Source organism: Peromyscus eremicus, chromosome 20 (genome assembly GCF_949786415.1).
Source record: "Peromyscus eremicus chromosome 20, PerEre_H2_v1, whole genome shotgun sequence".
NCBI lineage: Eukaryota > Metazoa > Chordata > Mammalia > Rodentia > Cricetidae > Peromyscus > Peromyscus eremicus.
This window is the reverse complement of record NC_081436.1, coordinates 45,338,224-45,360,416: the sequence shown is the minus strand read 5'-3', so window position 1 is coordinate 45,360,416 and position 22,193 is coordinate 45,338,224. Positions and strand designations below refer to the sequence as shown.

Genomic DNA, 22,193 nt, shown 5'->3' with positions numbered 1-22,193 from the left:
TGTTAACTGTGAAGATAGCCCTTGTCCCTAGTCAGCTTCTTCTGGGAACTCCAAAATGCTTTCCAGATACTTCCTAGTAAAGCCCACAGAAGAAACACCGGTACAACTTGTGGCACGAAGCAGATGGAGGAAAGAGGGATGGTGGAAGCCCAGGAGCTGGATGAAAATTAGTTTGTTTGTTTGTTTTTTGTTCAGTTAGGGATTAATCTATGCATTTTAAATTTTCTCTGTCTCTGTTGTAACAGGAAGTCAATACATATTTTCTGATGGACACAACGGCTACGTAGAATGGCTATCACAAATTCATGGACATGCTTGCAGTTCTATACCGGACAGCTTAGGTGAGATGCTTCGTCTTCTAAGAAATGCCATGGACCACTATTGTCTACAGATGGAAGAATGTACCACTGTCACCTTCTGGGAAACTGGTTTGCATACGTGTTTTTACTGTGATGGGGAGCGAAGACCACAGAAAATCATTAATGTCAACACAAGGACCATGTGCCCTGGTGTGAGGTGTATGGCTGTTACCTTAACCAGGAATTGGTTAACTTAGATGAATATTGCTTGATAGTAGTTTCCAGCTTTCATAGTCTTGTCTGTTCCCTCCCCCCACTCAGATGATGTCTCCTGTCTATTCCCCGACTGCCTTTAGTTTTCTGCCCCTGGCAGTACTTATTTGGTACAGCTGCTCTCATCCCATCACCTGACACAATGCGAAGGTTATATCAGCTGCGTAGTGTATCTTTAAAATGAGTGGTCCATAGGTTAAATCACCCGAGAAATCTCTTTTAAAGCATTCTTCCTCTAGATCCAAATATTTATGCCATTTTCTAATGAAAAAACAAAACCAAAGGAGAGAACTCGAGATAAATGGACCTGTTTGAAACTATTGAATCCAATCCTGTTTTCTCAAGGATCAGCTATGACAGGAGTCTGGAGCCACTGTGCTATCAGTTGGATGTATAACAGTAGAAAGGCAGCCTATCATTTCTGAGTCATTACGTACGTGTTGCATAATGAAGCAAATGAAATCACATGGTCACAAGAAAAACACACTTACAATCTCTCCTTCTTTGCCTCCGAAGTCTAAATAGAGCATCCTGATTCCATCATCCGAAGACATTTTGAGCTTCTCATAAGGGGACTGTATGATTGTCTTGGGAAAGGCACCCTCCTGAGGCTCAGTAGAAATAGAAAATCCATTGTCATAATGAACGGTCAAGCGGCATTCCTGGTTTCTGTAGGTACAGGCTGGGGTTGGGGGGCAGGGAGAGGGGAAAACACAGTGGAAATCAATCCATCAGTCCATTTACTCAGGCGCTTAATTGTTTTAGTTTCTTCAACCCAGTGTCCACCCACAAATTCCTTATTAACGTGAGAAAAATAAAGTAATAAAATCCCTACACTTCTTGGATTGACTTTGATGTAATTTAGCAGTCGTCAGGAACTGGGATTCAGTGGATGTTTTCTGGGCTCTAGTCTTTATCTGGCCTTCTCACAGGTATGTCAACAGGAAGGGTATCCTTGATTTCCTATGACCAGGTGGGCCTGGCTTTCAGCCAGAAACAACAGACATTTTATTTTAGTAAAGTAAGCCACCTCTGCGTCACCATCATTAACAACACCATCATATCATCTGCATGGGTATGCACCCATGCATGCACACACACATGCATGCATGCATATATGCACATATGGTCCTGTCAGCTATTGCTTGAAAGAGGCAAACACTCCCTTATTAAACTCCATTATGGAACCGAAGTTGTCATATGCAACATGCATAAGAGGTCCTAAGTGAGTAGTTTAAAAATAATCTACTTTCATTTTTAAAAAGGCCTAACCAAGTTTATTTCAGACACTGAAAGGGCTGTTCTTTAATTTTCCCTAAGATTTGGGGTTCTGGAAATGCTGCAGCAGACAGATCTGTGATGTGACACCTTTCACGAGGAATGTGTCTCTGTCCCCTGCCTGTGAGATATACAAGGAGGGGGGCATGTACAGGGCACCTCCAATCCAGAGGAACAAAAGCATAAACCTTATAAGAAATCCAGGTGCTGGCTTTTACCTGGAAGCCGGGAGAGTGGAGCTCTGTAAGCCTATTACCTGGACAGGGAGGGGGCAGTTGCTAGAACGTGTCTTATAAGCTAATATTGGAGAAGGGCTACAAATGTATCCTTTAAATCATCGTCATAAATTTCTGGAAAAGCTTGTCAATTATCAGACTGCGTTTAGCTTGCCCCATAACACAGTTAACAGACCTCTGTAGGTCATTTGGTTCAGGCCTTGATCTGTACCTAGCTGAATTTTTAAGGAACTAGGACATTTTCTTTGTTGGAGTGGGGCTGAGAGCAGCATTGACTCATGAAGGTGTCATTAATTGAGAAACCACTCTTTGTCACCCTTAATCTGCTCTGCTTTCTAAATATACCAAGTACAATTTCACCACTGACTTCAGAAGCAGCAATATTTCACTAAGATTATAGGGCTTAAAAAAACCTAAAGTTCGCCAGGCAGCGGTGGTGCACGCCTTTAATCCCAGCACTTGGGAGGCAGAGCCAGGCGTATCTCTGTGAGTTCGAGGCCAGTCTGGTCTACAGAGTGAGATCCAGGACAGGCACCAAAACAACACGGAAAACTCTGTCTCGATAAAACCAAAAAAAAAAAAAAAAAAAAAAAAAAAAAAAAAAAAAAAAAAAGAAAGAAAGAAAGAAAGAAAGAAAGAAAAAAAAAAAACCCCTAATGCTCAGAGAGGAGACAATGACCACCTGCGATGTTTAGCTTTGAAAGTTCAAGTCCTTTCTCTGCTGTTTCTTCTTCCTCTCTCCGTACCCTCACACTCAAATGTAGAGGGCTTCGGGGCAGGGCCTTGACAACAAATTTCTCAGCCTTCCTCTCTCACGAATAATGATAGATGATGACATTGATAGGGGATACCTCCAGACTTTGGGGGAAGAAATAGGATCTCTATTGGCCACAGAATTAGGTGCCCTTTCAAATGGAGTGCTGATGAACACATCTGCCCCTTCTCCAATTTACTCCAAGTACTTTTTCATCTGTACTATAAGCTCATCTTTTACTAAGTTTTTCTTTGATAGCTCCGAATGCTTGGCCCTCTGCCACCCCTAGCCCCAGTCCAGGGACAACAAAGGACAGTGTCACAAAGGTAATAATGGTCTCCCATCCTGAGTCCTCTCTTTTGCCAGTTTTCATGTCTTCTTACACCTGCAGCACATGTCCATAAGCTCTAAGCGTAATTTTATTCATGCCTTTCCCCATGTATGAACTTTAAAGCTGTGTGATTAGTTATTCTGAATTAGCTGATGGGCTTTGATTCCAGCAGACCTCGAATGGTGTCTGTGACCTTTCCTGGGTAGAATCAGTTCCCGAAGATGTTCTCAATCTCCGTGGGATAAATTAAACACATGACCATGTTACACTAAGATCTGATGAAAATAGAAATTATCCCCTGTGCCGCCCTTCCCCCGTCCCCTGCCCCGAGTCTCTGAAGATATCATCCAAGCTGCAACTGGGATGTGTCTTTAATCACTTCCATCACTTTTCTGCTACCATTCTGCTAGCTCCGTTTACACAATTCCTTGTTATTCTCCTTCGGCTTGTATGTCGCTAGCCTTGGCATTTCATTTTCCTATTGAGGGAAACGGTGTCTACATACTAAGTGAAATGTAAAATTTTTTTTTTCAAACCGCGCAAAAACCAAAAGTCAACCCTTTTGGACATCTTCACTCTTTCCTAAAATCATGGCATGGAGTGTGAACTTCACTGATCCTACACACATAATGTTATTAGACGTAGCATTTGAGTGGTTTGAGTCTTTTCCAACGCTCATGTTCCCAGCCTGTTATTCTCGCCAGATACCATAGGCACATAACTCCCAGGAACACTCCCAGCAGGTCATCAGCGATGACAGGAAACATTTAGCGACCCAAATCAGTTTTAAGATAATCATCCACAGATACTGATCAAGCCAGGCATGGTGGCACATGCTTCTAATCCCAGCATTTGTGAAGACTGTCAGTTTGAGGCATGCCTAGGCTACCTGGTGACATACTATCTTTAAAAAATGAAATAAAAGGCACTGGTTATCTTGGGTCTACTGCAGCAGAAATTCTACTACACATTTAGAGACAACTGGGAAAAAGCCCGCCACATGCTTCTGTGTGTCTCATCTTTTAGAGTACTCCCGGGTATTTGAGAAGCAATGTCTACTCCAATACTCCTCAAAGACCAGCCCATGGCCCAGTAGCATCACTGCTTCCTGAAACTTGTTATCTGAGAATTCCCATCCACTACTCCATCCTGTGGATCTGAGTCTCCAGAGGGAGGAGAGGGTCAGCCATCCATGCTTCTAAGTAGAAAATTGGCACAGGAAAATTTTGGTATGTCTTTTCTAGCTGTTCTGTGGGGGAGAAGGGGTCTTCATCCTCTAGATCACAGTGGCACACAGTGGGGCCTGATAGACAAGTTACAGATGGACACCATCCTGAGAAGTAGCTCTTTAGCCCGTTGGACTGTGGTCACTGACAGTGGACTCCTTCCAAACTATTTCTTCCCCTTCATTGGTGCCAGGGATAGAGGGAGTTCTATTGGAGTTCTTCTGGAGCTTTCCTTCTGCTCTACTTCCCCCGACTCAGATGCCTTTTATTTCTATTGTTTCTTACAGACTGAGTCCCCAGTGTTGAGCTCAGCTCAGTACCAAATACTAGTCTATTATAAATCACTCAGATTCAGTTCCTATTGTTCATAACCAATAACCCTACTACTTTATGCCCCCAAATTTCCTTCCTTCTGGAAGCCATCCATGGGGTCATAGGTAGGAGGATGAGAAGTGATCCTTCGAGTTACCAGCTTCTCCTTAATGAAGATGAGATGAGATGGTGTATAAGAAAAGCCTCTAGTTATATCTTAGGGGGGGTAAACAGTGTCCCTAATTGAAGAGAATTTAAGCTTAACTCTAGACGTTTTGTTTTGTTTTGTTTTTGTTTCTTGAGACAGGGTTTCTCTGTGTAGTTAACTCTAGAATTTTAAGCATGCTCAAAGACCAGTAACAGAAAATACTTTGAGGCCAGAGCAGTATCAGGTTCATCTTTCAGGTAGTTCTGTCTCAGTGGGACATTGGCAGCTCAGAGGCAGCAGTACTCACCAGTGGTGATTTCGGTAATGAGCTCCGCTGAATTGTGGCACCCCTGCACTATGCTCCTCGTCCAGTGGGAGAGGTCCCGGCTGATCTCTGCCCGGAAGAGATGGGTTTCAATTCCTTGCTTGGTACCAGTTCGTGTTGCAAAGGACAGATCCATAGCAGCCTGGGGGGATCCTTTCCCTGGACCTGAATGGACAAGCCTAGAGAGGAGGGGGGTGAGAGAAAGAGGGAAAGATGGAGAAAGGAAGAGAGATTAGTATTAAATTGCACTCTTTAAAAATCCACCTGGCCCATCACCTAGTAAATGCCCCAAACGGATGCACTGCTCTCGTTGTTATGATCTCAAGTCCAAGATGTGACTCTACCATCTTCTCTCCAATGGCAGAGTGAGATTACAAATCACCCAAGAACTGCGCATTTGGGTAAATATGCAGAAGAATCAAATAATATGATAGATTTATGCAAATCCAACTATGCTTAGTAAATAAATAAATGAATGGGTGAGAAAAAAAAAAAGACTGGAATTCTGTGTAAAATTCTCTCCAGTCAAATTCCAACCCCACTCATGTGCATGTTCCTGCCTGGTCACAGGGAAGGGAAATGAGTCTACTGTACTAAATGGGCATGAGACTCAATTTGTCACATCTCAGAGCTGGAAGGATCTGGCTGTACTGAACATATCTCTGGGTCTGCAGGCAGTTATGCAGATAGGCCCTGCAGACAAGCAGATAGGTAGGGACTCCATTGCAAAAGCAGCCATCTGCTTATCTGTCCAGGCTGGAGAAAGAACGAGAAACGTTAGACTTCTGAGGAAATGGTAGAGGGTTGCCCTTTAGTGGATATTTACGGGACTTTTCTGAAGTGTTTGTTTTTCAACTACACAAGATTTTCACACTGACTTTAGAGCTTCCCTTTGGCATGAAATGTGACTTCTATAGTAAATAATTCCCCGGAAGGCCACACTTAAAACATAAAGAATCAAAGTATCCTAATCACCGTCACTGGCTCCTACTCCTCACCTGTCCACTGGAAGCCCGCTCTCTGCTGCTTGACATTTCAGCCTCCTCCTCTTCAGAGTGGCTCTCATATCAATCCTTCACAGGGCAGCACAGTGTAATTTTATAAATGTTATTTCTCTCCAGGGTATTTGTATTTTCATCCTTATCTTTTAATATGGAAAGCAACACTGTACCCTTTACTAGAAAAATGCCAGGTGCCTAGCCACCTATTGGATGAGAGTTACTTTCTTAGACAAATAATTTGTTACCTTGAGGGTTAAAATATGGGTAAGGGAACCAGAAAAGTTTATTTTCCCCACAATACATAAATAGGAGAGAATAAAGTCGTCAGTGGAAGAAAGTGTATTATATCCTGTGGAATTCCTAGTAAGAAGTTTGTGTAACTCTGAGGCACTTTCTTTCATTTATAAAGCTGGAGGCTGGTGGTAGGAATGGTTTGCCAAGCCACTTTGAGGAAAAGGGTTATTGGAAAGGCTGTTGGCTGTGAGGTTCATTCCAGTTATAGAATAAATAATTTTCTATTATGCAGGTAGCCTCTAACATACATAAAGGGAAATGGCTGTGCATGTGGGTGCATGAAGAAATTTAACATATACCAGCTGAGTCTGGTTTGTTCTGGCAGGAGGAGGAGGCCATTTTGGAGTACGAAGTGACTAAAAGTGATTGTGCTGCTGCTGTGGATTCAAACTCAAGTGATACTAAAGAAAAGACAAAACATTTTTCTAAATTCTGGTATGGGACTTTAATGGACTGAGGTAAAAATTCATCAGAAAAAAATACCTTTTTAATACATAAGTAGAGATAACCATTGATGAGAAGCAAGGAAATACATTATGGTTTTAGTTGCTCAAGGTGGTGTATGTATGTGCATGCTTGTGAGGGTGTGTGTGTGTCTGCACACATGTATATGGGTACATGTGTGTTCAGGTGTGTGGTAATATTGTGTCCCACAATATATTGCACACCCTAATAAACTTATCTGGGGTCAGAGAAAAAAAATTCTGCAGGGAACCATGACCATGCCTAACAGTAACTTTGAAATCTTCGAAAAGATGATGGGACCCCACAAGGATGATTCCACATGGACTATAATGATATCACTAAGTTGACAAACATCACCCAGAGATCAACTTTGGACTACAAACTGCTCAAGACAATTTTGAGATGGCTAGCTGAGATGATCCAGCCTCACAGACTACTTGAGCAAGGACTTGAGACAAGCCCTGCATTTTCCCATTATGTAGAGACTAGACAACAAATAATACTGATACCTCTCCCAGCACTTGACAATTAACCCAAAATTTTCTTTTCAGGATCCCCTAAAGATGTCTTTGCCCCCAGAAAGCAGGAAGTAATTTTAAGAAAATGATGCCCTCATTTCCAAGAGGTAGGGTGGGTGGGTTTTGGTCATTCAATGGCTTATGGATAATTGTCATTGTTCAGGATGGTTGGTTACAAGTTGTTATTGTTAATGGTCAGGAAAAAAAGATAAAAAAAGGAGATTAGATTCAGGGTTCTTGTTTAGAAAGGAAAAGAAAAAAGATATAGATAGGTAGATTTGAATCTATTCTGAAAAATAAAAGAGATAGAAATAACAGGATAAAAGCATTGATTATTGAATCTACTCTGAAAATAAAAAAGGGAAGATGTAGAAATGATAAGATAAAAGGTAGATTTTTTAATCTACTCAGAAAAGAAAAAAAGAGAGAATATGGATATGATAAGATAAAAAGATAGATTATGCCAGGCAATGGTGGCACATGCCTTTAATTCTAGCACTTGGGAGGTAGAGCCAGGCAGATCTCTGTGAGTTCGAGGCCAGCCTGGTCTAAACAGAGAGATCCAGGACAGGCACTAAAACTACACAGAGAAACCCTGTCTCTAAAAAACAACAAACAAACAAACAAAAAAGGTAGATTATTGAATCTACTTTTATAAAGGAACTACTTGTTTTAAATATTTTAGATTGGATTGGATTTTTCTATATTATATACAAATTTTGTACTGGACTCAACAAAATAGGCTAAATAATGAAATTTTTTGTCTGAATTTGTCAAATGTTAATGGACTGGACATTTTTAATATATATAATGGAGTTTTTTGTCTGAATCTGTCAAATGTTAATGGACTAGACATTGTTAATGTAATTCTTGACTGTACATATTGTATATAATTATTGGATATAGTTTTTCTTATATTAGTTATAAGCTTCTTTTATTATTTTAGACAAAAAGAGGGAAATGTTGTGATATTGAGTCCCCAATATATTTTGCACCCTAATAAACTTATCTTGAGTCAGAGAACAAACAGCCACTAGATAGACATAGAGGCCAGAAAATGGAGGCACGTATACCTTTGATCCTATCACTTGGGAGGCAGAGATTCATCTGGATCTCTGTGAGTTCAAGGCCACACTGGAAATAGCCAGGCATGGTGACATACACCTTTAATCCCAGGAGGTGATGGCAAGAAGCAGAAAGGTATATAAGGCATGAGGACCAGGAACTAGAGGCTTTTAAGCTTTTAGGCTTTTAGTAGCAGTTCAGCTGAGACCCATTTGGATGTGGTCTAAGAGGCTTCCAATTTGAGGAAACAGGATCAGCTGAGGAGTTGGCAAGGAGAAGTTGGCCGTGGCTTGTTCTGTCTCTCTGATCTTTCAGAATTCACCCCAATATCAGGCTCCCAAGTTTTTTATTTAATCAGACCTTTTAAGATTCATGTTACACAGGCATGTATGCAGAATGGGGATAAGCTCAGGTGTTGTTCCAAAGCTACTGTCCACCTTTCTATTTTTGAGGCAGGGTCTCTCACTCCCCTGGAACTCACTACGTAAGCTAGAATGGCTGGCAAGTAGTCCCAGGAATCCTCTGTGTCCACCCTGTCCAAGTTCTGGAATTGCAAGCTTACGCCACCACACCTGACTCTTCAAGGTGTTTCCATATTCAAAATTCTGTAAGTTTCAGTTGCTTTAAGAAATATATTTATCTATTGTCTTTTAAAATCTTAATACCAGGCTTAGTTGAGCACAAATGCCAGGTTGCAAGTTGAACTGAATAGGGAACAGGTTTGGGAGGCATAAAATCCTGTGGTAGAACCCCACTGATTTTATATGCCACATATTTAAAAAGTTTTAAAGAATCATTGCCTCATAAGGTAGTGTTGTGAAAATTAAATAACACCACTGATATACTGTTGCTTGTTCAGAAACCAGCATGTGGCTCACACACAACAAATATTTTTATTCCTTACACTTAGAAGTTTAATTCCTGCCCCATAGGACCAGGGTTATATATAATAAATTAAAAAAAAAAGAATTTAGTTCGTTGTCTTGTATGTCATAGTCAGCACTCAAATTAAAAAAAAAAATGTTCCTTTAGGCCTTAACTGTCCAAAGTTGTTTTCACTTTCCAATCCCTAAACGATTTCCATCAGTGACAACAATTTTGTCACAATCAGGTACTGGTAGTACTGTATTCTAGAGGCAGAAGCAAAGTGAAAAAAAAGTGCTGCTAGCCGCAGGAAAATGTAATGGAACTCGGCTAGTGTCACAAAAGCTACTACTTGGAAAAGTCAAGGACTTCTCCAAATTTCAAGCCATGGCTTAAGAAGTCTTGGTGATATTTTAGCTTTTGTATATATATTAGCGGGTTCCTAATATGATTTTCTTGTGTGCTTTCAAGAACTCCTAACAGTGTATTTATCTAAAATGCCCATCAAGCATCCAAGGCCAAACGAAACAACACCTGTCTCCTAGATCAGGCGGATAGCTTTATTTCTTGTGCAATTTAGGGTGAGACCCTCCTTTCTTATACAACCTTACTAATAGACCCCTAACTTCTTACCTAACCACTTCTAGGAATGTAGACTGAGCACTTAGATCCCCTTTTGGATATATTAACCGGTCATTAGCACTCAGTTGACCTCCTCTTTTATCACTCCCATTTTGGGTTGTAAAAGAAAGCCTGAAGGTCACTGCCTGAAGTAAATTCTTACCTACCTTTATGACCCTGTAAGAATTCAATCCTGGTGACCTTGCTCGGCCAGAGGATTGCTATTTCTTGGGTTTATAACTGGATTCCTGAGAGTCTTGGGGAGAACTGAGAGAATAAGGAGACTAAGTGGCAGAGACGGAGAGGAAGAGAGGAGTGGAGAACTTGAGGACAGAGAACTGAGAGGGATAAGGAGGATTTTGACCAGAGAGAATGTGTGGAAGACAAGGAAGAACCAGATGGGGAAGTACTAGCTGGGTAAGAACAAGATGAGAATGACCTAGATGAGGCAGGATTAAGATGAGAGAATTAAGATAGAACTTAGCCGGAACAGTAGATAAAGATAGAGAAATCAGGCAAGAAAGGAGCTAGGCACAAGAACAGAACTGAAGCTGTGTAGATAGGAATAAAGTAGATAGACAAAGAGCTTGGTGTACTTAGATTCATTTCCTGAAAAGAATTTTCGCTGTTCATAATTTCTCTTCTAAGTCCCTGGGAAGTATATTATTAAGGCTGGTCCTTTCAATATTATACAAGAAAAAAGATGTACAGTTGTCAGAGAGAGGGAGAGAGAGACAGAGAGAGAAAGAGAGACATAGGAAGAAAAATGTATCTCAAATTAATTATTTTTCAAGAGAGTTTATAATATTGGAACCAATTACAACTAGAGAATGAAATTTGTTAAGAAATACCCATGTGGTAGCTTTGAGGGTGAAGGGATGGAACTGCTAATGGGATGTAACAGGTCTGAGAAAGCCCCGAACCAGGCCAAGGCACGCCATGCACCAGGATTGCTCTGCAGGGGAGGGGGGAGCACGGGGGGGGGGGACAGGGAGATGGGGGATGGACAGACGATGAAAGAAAGACTTGGAGATGTGACTATTGGAGATGTGACTATTGGCGTTCTTCAGTATTTGCCACATCACTGAATTCTCACTGAGTGAAGAGGAAAATTTGATTTTTCAACACATCAAGTCTGAATTATGGAATATTTATATTAAAGGCTAAGAGGTCGTCCATCCAAGGGAAAGCATACAGGTAGATTATGCTAATATTGGTACAATCCTGTCTTAAAACACTGAGATAAAAACAAACAGCTGTTTCTGTACCCAGTATATATACTGGGGACAAAAGTAATTACTTTTCCCAAATTGAACGTACATGGAATACAGATATCTATTGTGTGCATGTGTGCAGATCCTCTGGATGGAGCATTAAATAGATCCATAAGTAAAATTTTATAAGTATTATATGTCAATATGGAGCAAGACATTTATGTTTTATAAATTCTAAATACATCACTCAACTATATAAAAAAAAAGTGTAGAAACGGGCCCACTAAAATGTCAACCAATTTTATAGGTGATTTTATTTTTTAGAAAAATATTTATCTTTTTAAAATTAGATCCCTCCACAAGAAAAATTACACTACACAATTTAAAAAGCCTGGAGACTGAAATGAACCCAAATCTTTCAATGATTAGAATCAGAACTTTGTACTACTAAAAATGTAGAAATTCAGACTCAATGTGTTTTTAGTGTTTTGGTTGTTTTTGTTTAATGTTAGTGGCAATTCAGTGTTGGAATAGGGAAGTCCTCATCTCTGTTCTCTGCGTTTATTTATGCATGGGGTTATTCTATACTGTCTATGTGTGGGAAGAACAGAGTACACACAGGCTACTGTTATAGAGCAGTTAACCATCCTCAAAAGGTGAAACTATACCTGTGGCCTCATTAGTACCTTACCCTGTCGACCAGGCTCCAGCAAAGGTACAAGAGAGAAGCTGAACCTTGCAGATTGATCTAATAGTAGTCTTTGGGATTCAGGCATCTTGTGAGGGACAACAGAAGAACTTCATGCTCTGTTCTAGTCCCTTCTTCCACCCTTCCAACTGAACATCAAACAAAAATTGCTAATTCATTCATCCCATCAATTAATAAAGATTTCATCAATATTTATACAGTCTGAAAAGCTTATGGACTGGACATCCTCCTCAAATTCATATACTGAAGCCTCATCACCAATATGACTGTGTTTGGACATAAGAATATTCACTGTGGTGGTAAGGGTGGAGGATTTAATCCAACAACAATGTCTTTAGACATCTCCATATGCACAGACACAGAGCTCCATGAGGGAACAGATGTAGGCACCTATGTGCAAGCTAGGAAGACAGCTTGCACCAAGAGCCCAACAAATTGATCTTGAACAGCTTAACTTTCAATACAGGAAGAAAGAAACTCCTAAACCACCCAGTCTATAGTACCTCTTTATAGTACCTGCTTTACACAAGGCCCACTCAAGTCTCAAAGCAAGTAGGACAAAAATGGACCAAGCCTTGATGGGCGACAGTTTGAAATAAGAGGCTTTCACTCATCCTGATTCACAGTCTCTTTATTTCAGGTCCAGGCTATGTTCTCTGGAAATCAATTTCTCCGGTAGATGAGTAGTGGAGAGTGTGAGCTAGGGTGGTGGGGGTGGTGGAGAATCACTTTGTCTCCTTGGGGCAGCCTATTCAGTGCCTCACAACTCCCCTAAACTCGACATATCCTGCAGCAGAACTTATGTAGAGAGGGCCATGGGCTCTTAACAATTTCGTGATTTGGTTCTAAGTTGAGGAACACCAAGATCTCCAAAGGGGGATGCTTCCAGCACAAAGGAGAGAAATTTACATGGAATCAAATGATATTCAACGAATGTCCAGATGAGGAAAGGTCTTTGAACAATGCCAAAGACAATGTCAGTTCCTCTTTAGATGCCCGTGGGATGGACTAATACAGGAAGATACAACTATGCATCTTTAGCGATTAGTGATGTTGACTTGAATGTGAGAAAGGTTGCAAAGCAAGCCCGGAAGTGGTGCTTTTCAAAGAACACCCCTGCTTCAAAGCAATTCATGTTCTTGCCCAGGAGGAGCACACAGTGAGACCCTGAAGGCCCTTGTCTCAGCGTAACTCAATCAGTGCTGCAGAGAACACCACAAACCCAAACCACATGATGGGAATTAAGCAGGTGACAGCCCTGTGCTAGTCCCACTAATCAGATCACACCAGAACTGAAGCAACGCAGTGCCAGGCACCTGAGTCTACACTTTCGTGAATGGTGAATGTCCTTCCTGGATTCTGGTTCTTCTTTGGGGAGAAACACTGGGAATGTATGATTTCCCTTAGGTAACTCAGATGAGGTATGAATGCTTCCAGCAAGACTGCAGTTGCCAGAAGGTGCTTCCTTGGTAAGCCCTGTTGCTCACTTGTTAAAGCTGGAAACTGCTGGACAAACATGTTTCAGGGACCCAAGTTGTCATGTGTGTGTGTGTGCGCGCACACTTGGGTCTACACATTAAAAAGCCAGAGGATGGCCCAGTTTCTTTCCCTATTACTACTCTCTACCTTATTCCCTTGAGACAGAGTCTCTAGGAATCTGGAGCTCATGTTTTCAGTTAGACTGGCTGCCTAGCAAGCTCCAGAGAGCCTACGGTGCTGGGCTCATAGATGTGTAACATGTACACATCCATGTTTTTTTACATGGATGCTGAGGATTTGAACTCAGGTTCTCATGTTTGCACAGCAGGTGTTTCAACCCACGGAGCCATTTTGGGGAACCCACTGAGCCCATTAAGTTGTCTTGATAGTGGAGCCCACACCTAAGCATGGTGCCTCAAGTAAGGCCCTTCCTCACGTTCCTCAGTAGACTCACTCACCAGAATAAGAGCCTGCTCGGATGCCTCATTGATTGAATGATCCCAACACTCTTCTTGACATGTGATATATGTAGGTTGGATATCAGCGTGGTTGCACGCTTTTCAAGTGTTCCTGTAACTCAAGCTTAATTTTGCAATGGAAACTATGCAGGTACACAGTTGATCTACTTTGAAACGTTTTGAAAATTTGGGCTCAGTAAAGGGCTTCCCAAAAGGCTCTTTATTTGTAGAATATCCTTTGGAATATAGCTAGATTTGGGGAACTGAATGCCAAGTAAATGTCAGTGGATATTAAGTCATCATTTGGACACTGAAAAGGTGGGGCTAATATCTCTCTGCCTGAGATTTTTTTTTCCCTCAATTCTGCCAGAAACAGCATTTTTATACTCCTCTCAAGATTCTTCCCAAAGATACTTTTTCCTGTTCTGCAGTCTCAGGGGAACCCAGAAATAGCTACTATTTATCTTTCAATTATTTTACATTTTGGGTTATTTGTGTATCCTTAAAAATATGACCATCTGTCTTTTATCTGTAACAGGAACTAAACTATAGCAACCAAGTGAATGCTTTATCCTAAAAAGGTAAATCTTCTACCCAGCAAGGAAAATACACTGGCATCCCGAGACAGGCTTTCATTTACTGTGCAGATGTCATTTCCAAGCTTCTTCTGAAACTGAGCAACCCAAGGGTGAATTTGTTCCTCCTCTATAAAATGAAGATGTATATTCCCATGGATGGAAACAAAACCATAACCTCCTGAAGTATTTTACATTTCTATTAGTTAGGAGAATTAATAAATAACCAACCAACCACAACAACAATTGAATAGGACAATATAACACTGTAGGGGAGAAGCAAGAGACTGAAGTCATAGGTAGGAAGAGGTACAGTGGAGAGAGCCATCGGAGAGAGGATCTAACCTCCAGCTCTCTTGCTGACTAGCAGGCTACTGTCTTAAAATTTCCTCGGCTCAGTTTCTCCAACTCCAAATGAAGGATAAGAATCTACCTACTTCATGTGAGGATTAAATAAGGTGGTATGTGAATGCTGCATGTAGCCTTGGTTAGCACATAATATATTCTAGTGGCCATTTGTGTTGGCTAGTTTTATGTCAACTTGACACAAACTAAAGTCACCTGAAAGGAGGAAATCTCAATTAAGAAGATGCCTCCATATGATCCAGGCATAGGGCATTTTCTTAATTAGTGATTCATGGGAGAGGGCCCAGCCCATTGTGGGTGGTGCCATCCCTGAGCTAGTGTTCTTGGGTTCTATAAGAAAGCAGGCTGAGCAAGCCATGAGGAGCAAGCCAGTGAGCAGCACCCTTCCATGGCTTCTGCATCAGCTCCTGCCTCCAGGTTTCTGTCTTGTCTGAATTCCTGTCCTGACTTCCTTCCATGATGAACAGTATTGTGGAAGTACATGTTGAATAAACCCTTTCCTCCCCAAGTTTCTTTGGTCGTAGTGTTTTATCACAGTAACAGTAACCCTTAAGCAAGACACCATTATCATTATAATATAAGTTAGAACAGGGTAGGAGTGGTTACTTCCTGCTGTATCCTTAGTACCCAGCACATTTCCTGGGCAAGAGAAGACCTCAGTAAATATTACTGAGTGACTAAATGAAGAGCCAGGTGATCAGGAGGACACCCACACAAGAAGTTGTGACTAACGACAGTGGCTGTCCACCACCTACCCTACCATCCTCAGCCCCTCAACCACTCAAAGCAGAAAGAGCAAATGACCATCTAAGCACTCGGCTTTGTACTCACCAAGTAGTGAATGTGGACTTAAAGGTAATGAGAATGAATTACTTCCTAAGGATGCCTGACAGCCCCTTCTGGTTTTTCCTTTAAGTCTCTCTTTACCCACTGGTGTTTTTTACAAGTAACTGCTGGCTTAAGGAATTAAAGTTATCATTTTGGTTGGCAAAGTAGAAGTTAACTTTTTTTTTTAAAGTGAAAGTTATTAAGATTTTCTACTCATTGACAGGGATCTCTCTCTCTCTCTCTCTCTCTCTCTCTCTCTCTCTCTCTCTCTCACACACACACACACACACACACACACACACACACACACACAAAATGGGCTCCTAATAAAACTTTAAAAAATATCTTAAACTAATGTCATGGAACCTGGGACTAGGACAATTAATCAGTCATAAGTCAGTAAAACAGTGGCTGTGCAAGTAGGGGGAACTGAGGGGGAGCTCCTGGGACTCATGTTAAAGCCTAGTGTTGCCTTGCATGGCTGTGGCCCCACTACTGGGGAGGTGGAAACAGGAGAGTCCCTGGGGCCTGCTGGCCAGCCACCGACTGTAGCTGCACTCCTGAGATTCAGGCTCAGTCACAGACCCCCCTGTCACAAGAAATAAAGTGAAATGCAATTAAGGAGACACTAGATGTCCATCTCTGTCTTTCACAAACTACCCACATATTCACGTGTATCTTTATGCACATGTGCTCAGACCCAAATACAACACACACACACACACACACACACACACACACACACACACACACACACACACATGCACGAGTGCATGCACACACTACTTCACATGCCCAAAGTGCAGCTTACATGAAGCTTAGACTCAATGCATGATAAGACCACTTTCAGGTTCAACCTTTTATTCCAGACTTAGGGGAAATTGCTTTAGCATCCTTGTTCTTGAAAGAGACCATGGCACGTGCTTCTCCCTCAGTCAATAAGAGACATACTAGGCTACATATTTATTCTTGAGTCCTTAGATATGGGCTCCTTGTCTGACTGCTTTTTGAGAAAAACAAATAAACAAGCAAGCAAAAAAAAAAAAAAAAAAAAGGAACTGTCTCTTCAGGGATACTCACACACTAATTTAATTCCAGATAGGTGTTTGAGAATGTTGCATAAAATGTTCCATGTACAAACATTATTATTAATATCCTTAATTAAGGCAACAACAGTTGCAGCACACAGATTCAGCCAAATTAGGAAAATTACATATTAGGTAACTGGGTTGCTAAGCAATATTACATACTCATTTTACTTAATTGCTGTAATTAGCATCTCCCAACAGATGCTACAATGCAAACCAAGGAGAGAGGGGGAAGGGGGAGAGGGAAGGGGAAGTGGGAGGGGAAAGAGAGGAGGGTGAAGGGAAGACAGAGGAAGGAGGGGGAAGGAGAGAGGAGGGAAGGAAAGGAGAAGAAGAAAGAGCCACTGGTTGGATCTTTTAAAATTCTGTTAACGCTAAGTACTCTCGTCCATTGGTCACCCCAATGGGGCCCAGCAGCCCACAGACATCTCAGAAACAAAGCAAGAACAAATAATCGTTAACAAGTATCCAACCGTTGGGTGAGAGGGGTGATCCAGGACCTCCCCATCACCAGGAATAGCTGATTCATTGCTACATTTTCACTATCTAAATTTCTGAATATGGTCGGGAAAGTCACTCAAGACCCCATCTTCCAGAAAGCTTGCAGTATTGAGAGAATTTGACTAGCCACGGAGATGAATGTAACACAGAAGAATGAACAAGGCGGCAGTTAGGAGCCCACTCTTGAACTAGCTCCTGGCATTAACCAAGTGGGGGTGAGTGAGTGTCCTCCATCCACTTACTCATTTGCCCGTGACCTTTTAGGGCCAGCTTTCAGAGGCAGTACGAAGAATGAGAAGATGATACCTACAAATGAAAGCTTACACCAATGCATCTGTTTCTACAGTACCTCTTTGAACATAGTACTTGGGGCTTCAACTAAACAAGAAGTTTACGTGTGATCAATGAGATGCCTAGAAACCTGCATTTATAGTTCAGAATTTGAACCCAGTTCCATAAGCCTACAGGGTCCATACTCTTTCTATGACACCAAAAGGGCAGGGCAGGGGCAAACTCCAGATCATCAGATATAGACAGAGAAGGAAACTAAAAGGCAAAAGTAAAGTGACTTCAGGTCATTTGCAGGTTTCTTTTATTCATATTATGCTCCTCACCACAGCTAAACAAGACTTGTAACCTAATGGATAGTCTCAGTTCATAATAAGTCAAAGCCTTAAGAAACTATCCTCTGAAGTTAGTTGTCACTTTATTATTTAACACTGTTAGCACTGCACTTTCCAAGACATTTTATGCAACTTCTGTTTATCTCTTAATAGTCTCTTGTCCCATCTATGTTTTAATGAGTTCAACATGTGCCCCAGTGAACAGAACACATATACCAAAAAGATCTTTGAGAGCATCTCCATGTAAAATCAATGCCAATCAAAATCAGATCTGTCCCCCTGGGAACTGAACCATGTACGATCATCTGAGCAACCAGCTCTTACAATGTCTGGCTTTCTCTCTCCCACATTTTCTTTTTCCAAAAATTCTGCTATTGTCATCTCTTTCTACAGTGTTGGTTTCTGACCACGCATGGGTCCAGAGGAAGCCACCCATTAGCCACCTACCTGCAGTATTGCAGCATGTGGCATTCAGAGCTAACCTTGTGATATGAGTCTTCCACTTCTTCCCACACTTCCTGCCCTCTACAGACCAGCCACCATTTCTTCTTAATCCTGGCCCTCATATCTTAATGATATTAAGACACCAGGTATCTTTGATGCAACAGTGTTTCCTGTAGAATGATGTGGGTCAACCTACTAATCAGCCATTCACACTTTCATTTGAGTAATATTTTTAGATCCTAACAATTGCTAGTGTTGTTTACTGAGTGCTCATTTGGCATGTCTCATTTTCTTTTTTCCTTATAATTTTATTTTATTTTTACTTTTTTATTATTAAGGAAATCTTTTCATTCATTTTACATGCCAATCAAAGATCCTCTTCTCCCCTCCTCCCCCCACAACCCACCCCCTACTCCCCATCACAAGAAGGCCAGGTCTCCTATGAGGAGGCACATCCAGTAGAGGCAAGTCCAAGCCCTTTTCCCAGCTTCAAGGCTGCACGAGGTGTCCCATCACAGGTATTGGGCTCCAAAAAGCCCTTTCATGCACCAGGGATGGATTCTGATCTTACCGCCAGGGGGCCCCCCAAGCAGATCAAGCTACACAACTGTCTTGCCATGCAGAGGGCCTAGTTCAGTCCCATGTAGGCTCCATAGCTGTTGATCCAACTTTCATGAGTTCCCACTAGTTTGGTTTGGTCATCTCTGCAGGTTTCCCCATCATGATCTTGATGCCCCTTGCTCATAGAATCCCTCTTCTCTCTCTTTGACTGGACTCCTGGAGCTCTGCCTGGTGTTTGGCTGTGGATCTCTGTATCTGCCTCCATTAGTCACTGGGGAAAAGCTCTGTGATGGGCATGTCTCATTCTTATGCTTCACATTTACATATATAATCTCAATTAGTCTTAGTAATAAGTGTGGGAAGCAGAAGATACTACTGTCCTATCACACAGATGAAGAAACTTGGATGTTGAAGCATGACGAGAATTTCCCCAAGAACATATTATAAGCAAGGCCTTCCAGATTCATTCAACTCCTGGTTTGTCTAAATCCAAAGTCAGTCAGCACTTTCAAGGCTGGGATGACGAGTTGGAGGCTAACCTAAGCTAAATAATGAGTTCCCAGTCTGCCCGGAGGCACTCATGGTTTTGTAGGCAGGAGGGCAGGAGCCAGAAACCAAGGAGTATGCCAGGCCGAGATGGAATGGCAGCAGGAAGAAGGCACACTTCACACTTGACCATTTAACTGGGTACAATCTACATCCTAGAGCCTTTAATCCTTTCACACCACCCTAGGGCAGGCCCATGGAATATGCCACATTCCCAAAGAATGAGCATGCCTTCCAGGCTGAGCATGAACACCATAGTCTGTTTCTAATTTAACATTTCACAAGTGCAATTGGTCACATTCCCAGGGGCAAGAGTTTCTCAACTTTTGAAGGTTGGCCTGAGGCTACAACTACTTTTAGCGTTAAGAAACCAAGTTTATTCCTAAGGCAACAACTCCTACCCAGCATGCTTGGTAGCAATGTTCCATCTTCCTGGCTCCCAGATGACATGAAAACAGAGAAGTGTGAACTTAATCATTTCCTCCTCTAACTGCCCCAGACTCTTCCGTCAGGCCCACAGGTCAACATGCCTGCCTGCCCCAGACCCTTCCATCAGGCCCACAGGTCAACATGCCTGCCTGCCCCAGACCCTTCCGTCAGGCCCACAGGTCAGCATGTCTGGCTGCCCCAGACCCTTCCGTCAGGCCCACAGGTCAGCATGTCTGGCTGCCCCAGACCCTTCCGTCAGGCCCACAGGTCAGCACGCCTGCCTGCCCCAGACCCTTCCATCAGGCCCACAGGTCAGCACGCCTGGCTCATGGCTGTGTCATTCTCTTGGCACGCTTTGTGTTTCCAAACTTCCGGCAACCACTGGGACTGGGTGAGCAGAATTTCTTCATTAAACCTTCTTAGAATTCCAGAAAAAAAAAACTGTGACCTTAATCCTCACTCTCTGTAGACTCATATGATTTACCAGTTATAACAATAATAGTATTAATAATAAAACCACCCATACTCCTACTTCATGTGGGTAAGCGGGTCTTTAGAAAAAAAACTCAGCAATCTCAAGCAAACTTTAGCTAAGCCAAATATGTTTTCCCAGGGACTCATAAAATTACAGCATGTTTGCAAATGTCCTGAGTGTGTTGTTTGTTGGAAGTTGGAGGTGCCTTGTCAATTCCCCAAGCCAAGATGACAGAAAAGGTTGTCAGTAGGATAGATGACCCCTAGTAAACTTCTCCGCATGGCAGTAGACACCAAGAACATACTATGAGCACTTCTGGTACTACTACTATGAAAAACAATCAAAATTTCATCATATATATATATATATATATATATATATATATATATATATATAAATTACCTATGTCTGAGTCTTTAAAAAAAACTCAACCAAATTAATCAGCTATGAATTGGGTGAAGAAGTAACTCAGTTTAGAAGAAACCACTTTCCTATTGATTGTGGTGCCAGCTAGTTCCTCTGTGTGTGAAGGAAGACAGTACCTGTGACAATCTGAACAATGCTCCCCAGGACTGCTAAAGGGAAGAGAGGAGTCTTGAGGTGACTTGTGCCAGATACTATTTTAAATAAGGCTCTTTGGGTCATTGCTCTGAGCAAAGTGGTGAATGCATGAGTGAATTGTACACCTTCTTGCTGTGGATATTGCTCTATATAAATAAAACACTGATTGGCCAGTAGCCAGACAGGAAGTATAGGCAGGACTAACAAAGAGGAGAATTGAGGGAACAGGAAGGCAGAGGGGGAGATTGCCTGGAGCCGCCACCAGGACAAGGAAGATGTAAGGTACCAGTAAGCCACAAGCTACATGGCAAAGTATAGATTAATAAAAATGGGCTAAATGTCAGAGTAAGAGCTAGACAATGATAGGCCTGAGCTAATGGCCAAGCAGTTTAAATAATATAAGCATCTCTATGTTTATTTTATAAGTGGGCTTGGTGGGACCCGGAGAGAAAACTCCAGCTACACCTTCTTTAATTCACATGCTGAAGCCTTCACTGCTCTGGTGTGACTGACCACATCTTGAATTAGGACTTCTAAGGAGCCAATTCAGGTAAATATGGTCATAAAGAATGGGGCCCCAATCCTCCTATGGAGAGTCACAGAGGAATTGTGTCTTGGTACATGGTCTCCAGATGTGTACCAAGAAGAGAACCGTCACCAGAACAACTACAACAGCAACCCCCCCTCCCCCTGGACTTCCAGCCTCTGGGATTCTAGGAGAATGAATTTCCCCAGTCTATCTGCAGGTTGAACACTCCTTATCAAAAACTCCAAACTCAACTTTGTAAGCACTAACACAATGTCACAAGTAGAAAATTCCACATTGTAATCATGAAAGAGTTTCATGCACAAAACTATTGTGTGGAGTTCCATTTAGGCTGTGTGGATAAGATGTACATACAACATAAATGAATTTCCTGTCTGTGTTCGGGCCACCTCCCCTAAATATCATATAATTGATACATAAATGTTACCAATCCTGAGAAAAATCCAAAATGTATTTTACATAACAAATCCTCTACTTGACTGACTAGTATATTAATTATATTGTGACTGTCCTGCTGTGGTAGACATTATTAACCATCTTTCTTTCTTTTTTTCCTTCAGACAGGGAAGTTGAAAGAAGTAACCAGCTCAGAATCACACAGACTTTAAACAGGGCTTGACTATATACCTTGAGTCTGAATCCAGGTCTGTCAAAGCATTCACCTCTCTGCCGGCAAATACATCTAGTTTATGGAAGTATTTTTAAAGGGACTTTTCATTTTCATCATTCATTAATTTTCAGTCAGCATGCAAAACAATGGGCTTCCTTTGAGCCTTTGT

At 41.8% G+C, this 22,193-nt stretch overlaps 1 protein-coding gene across 1 annotated transcript in view; it reads right to left on the bottom strand.

The window, feature by feature from the left end:
• Positions 1 to 22,193, bottom strand: part of Sntb1 (syntrophin beta 1) — a 250,803-nt gene that overhangs the window by 3,262 nt on the left and 225,348 nt on the right. Inside the window, exons 5-6 of the mRNA XM_059247361.1 lie at positions 5,165 to 5,361; positions 1,064 to 1,254 (exon numbers count right to left, since the gene is read on the bottom strand). Coding sequence (XP_059103344.1) covers positions 1,064 to 1,254; positions 5,165 to 5,361 — 388 coding nt within the window. The remainder of the gene's footprint in view (positions 1 to 1,063; positions 1,255 to 5,164; positions 5,362 to 22,193) is intronic.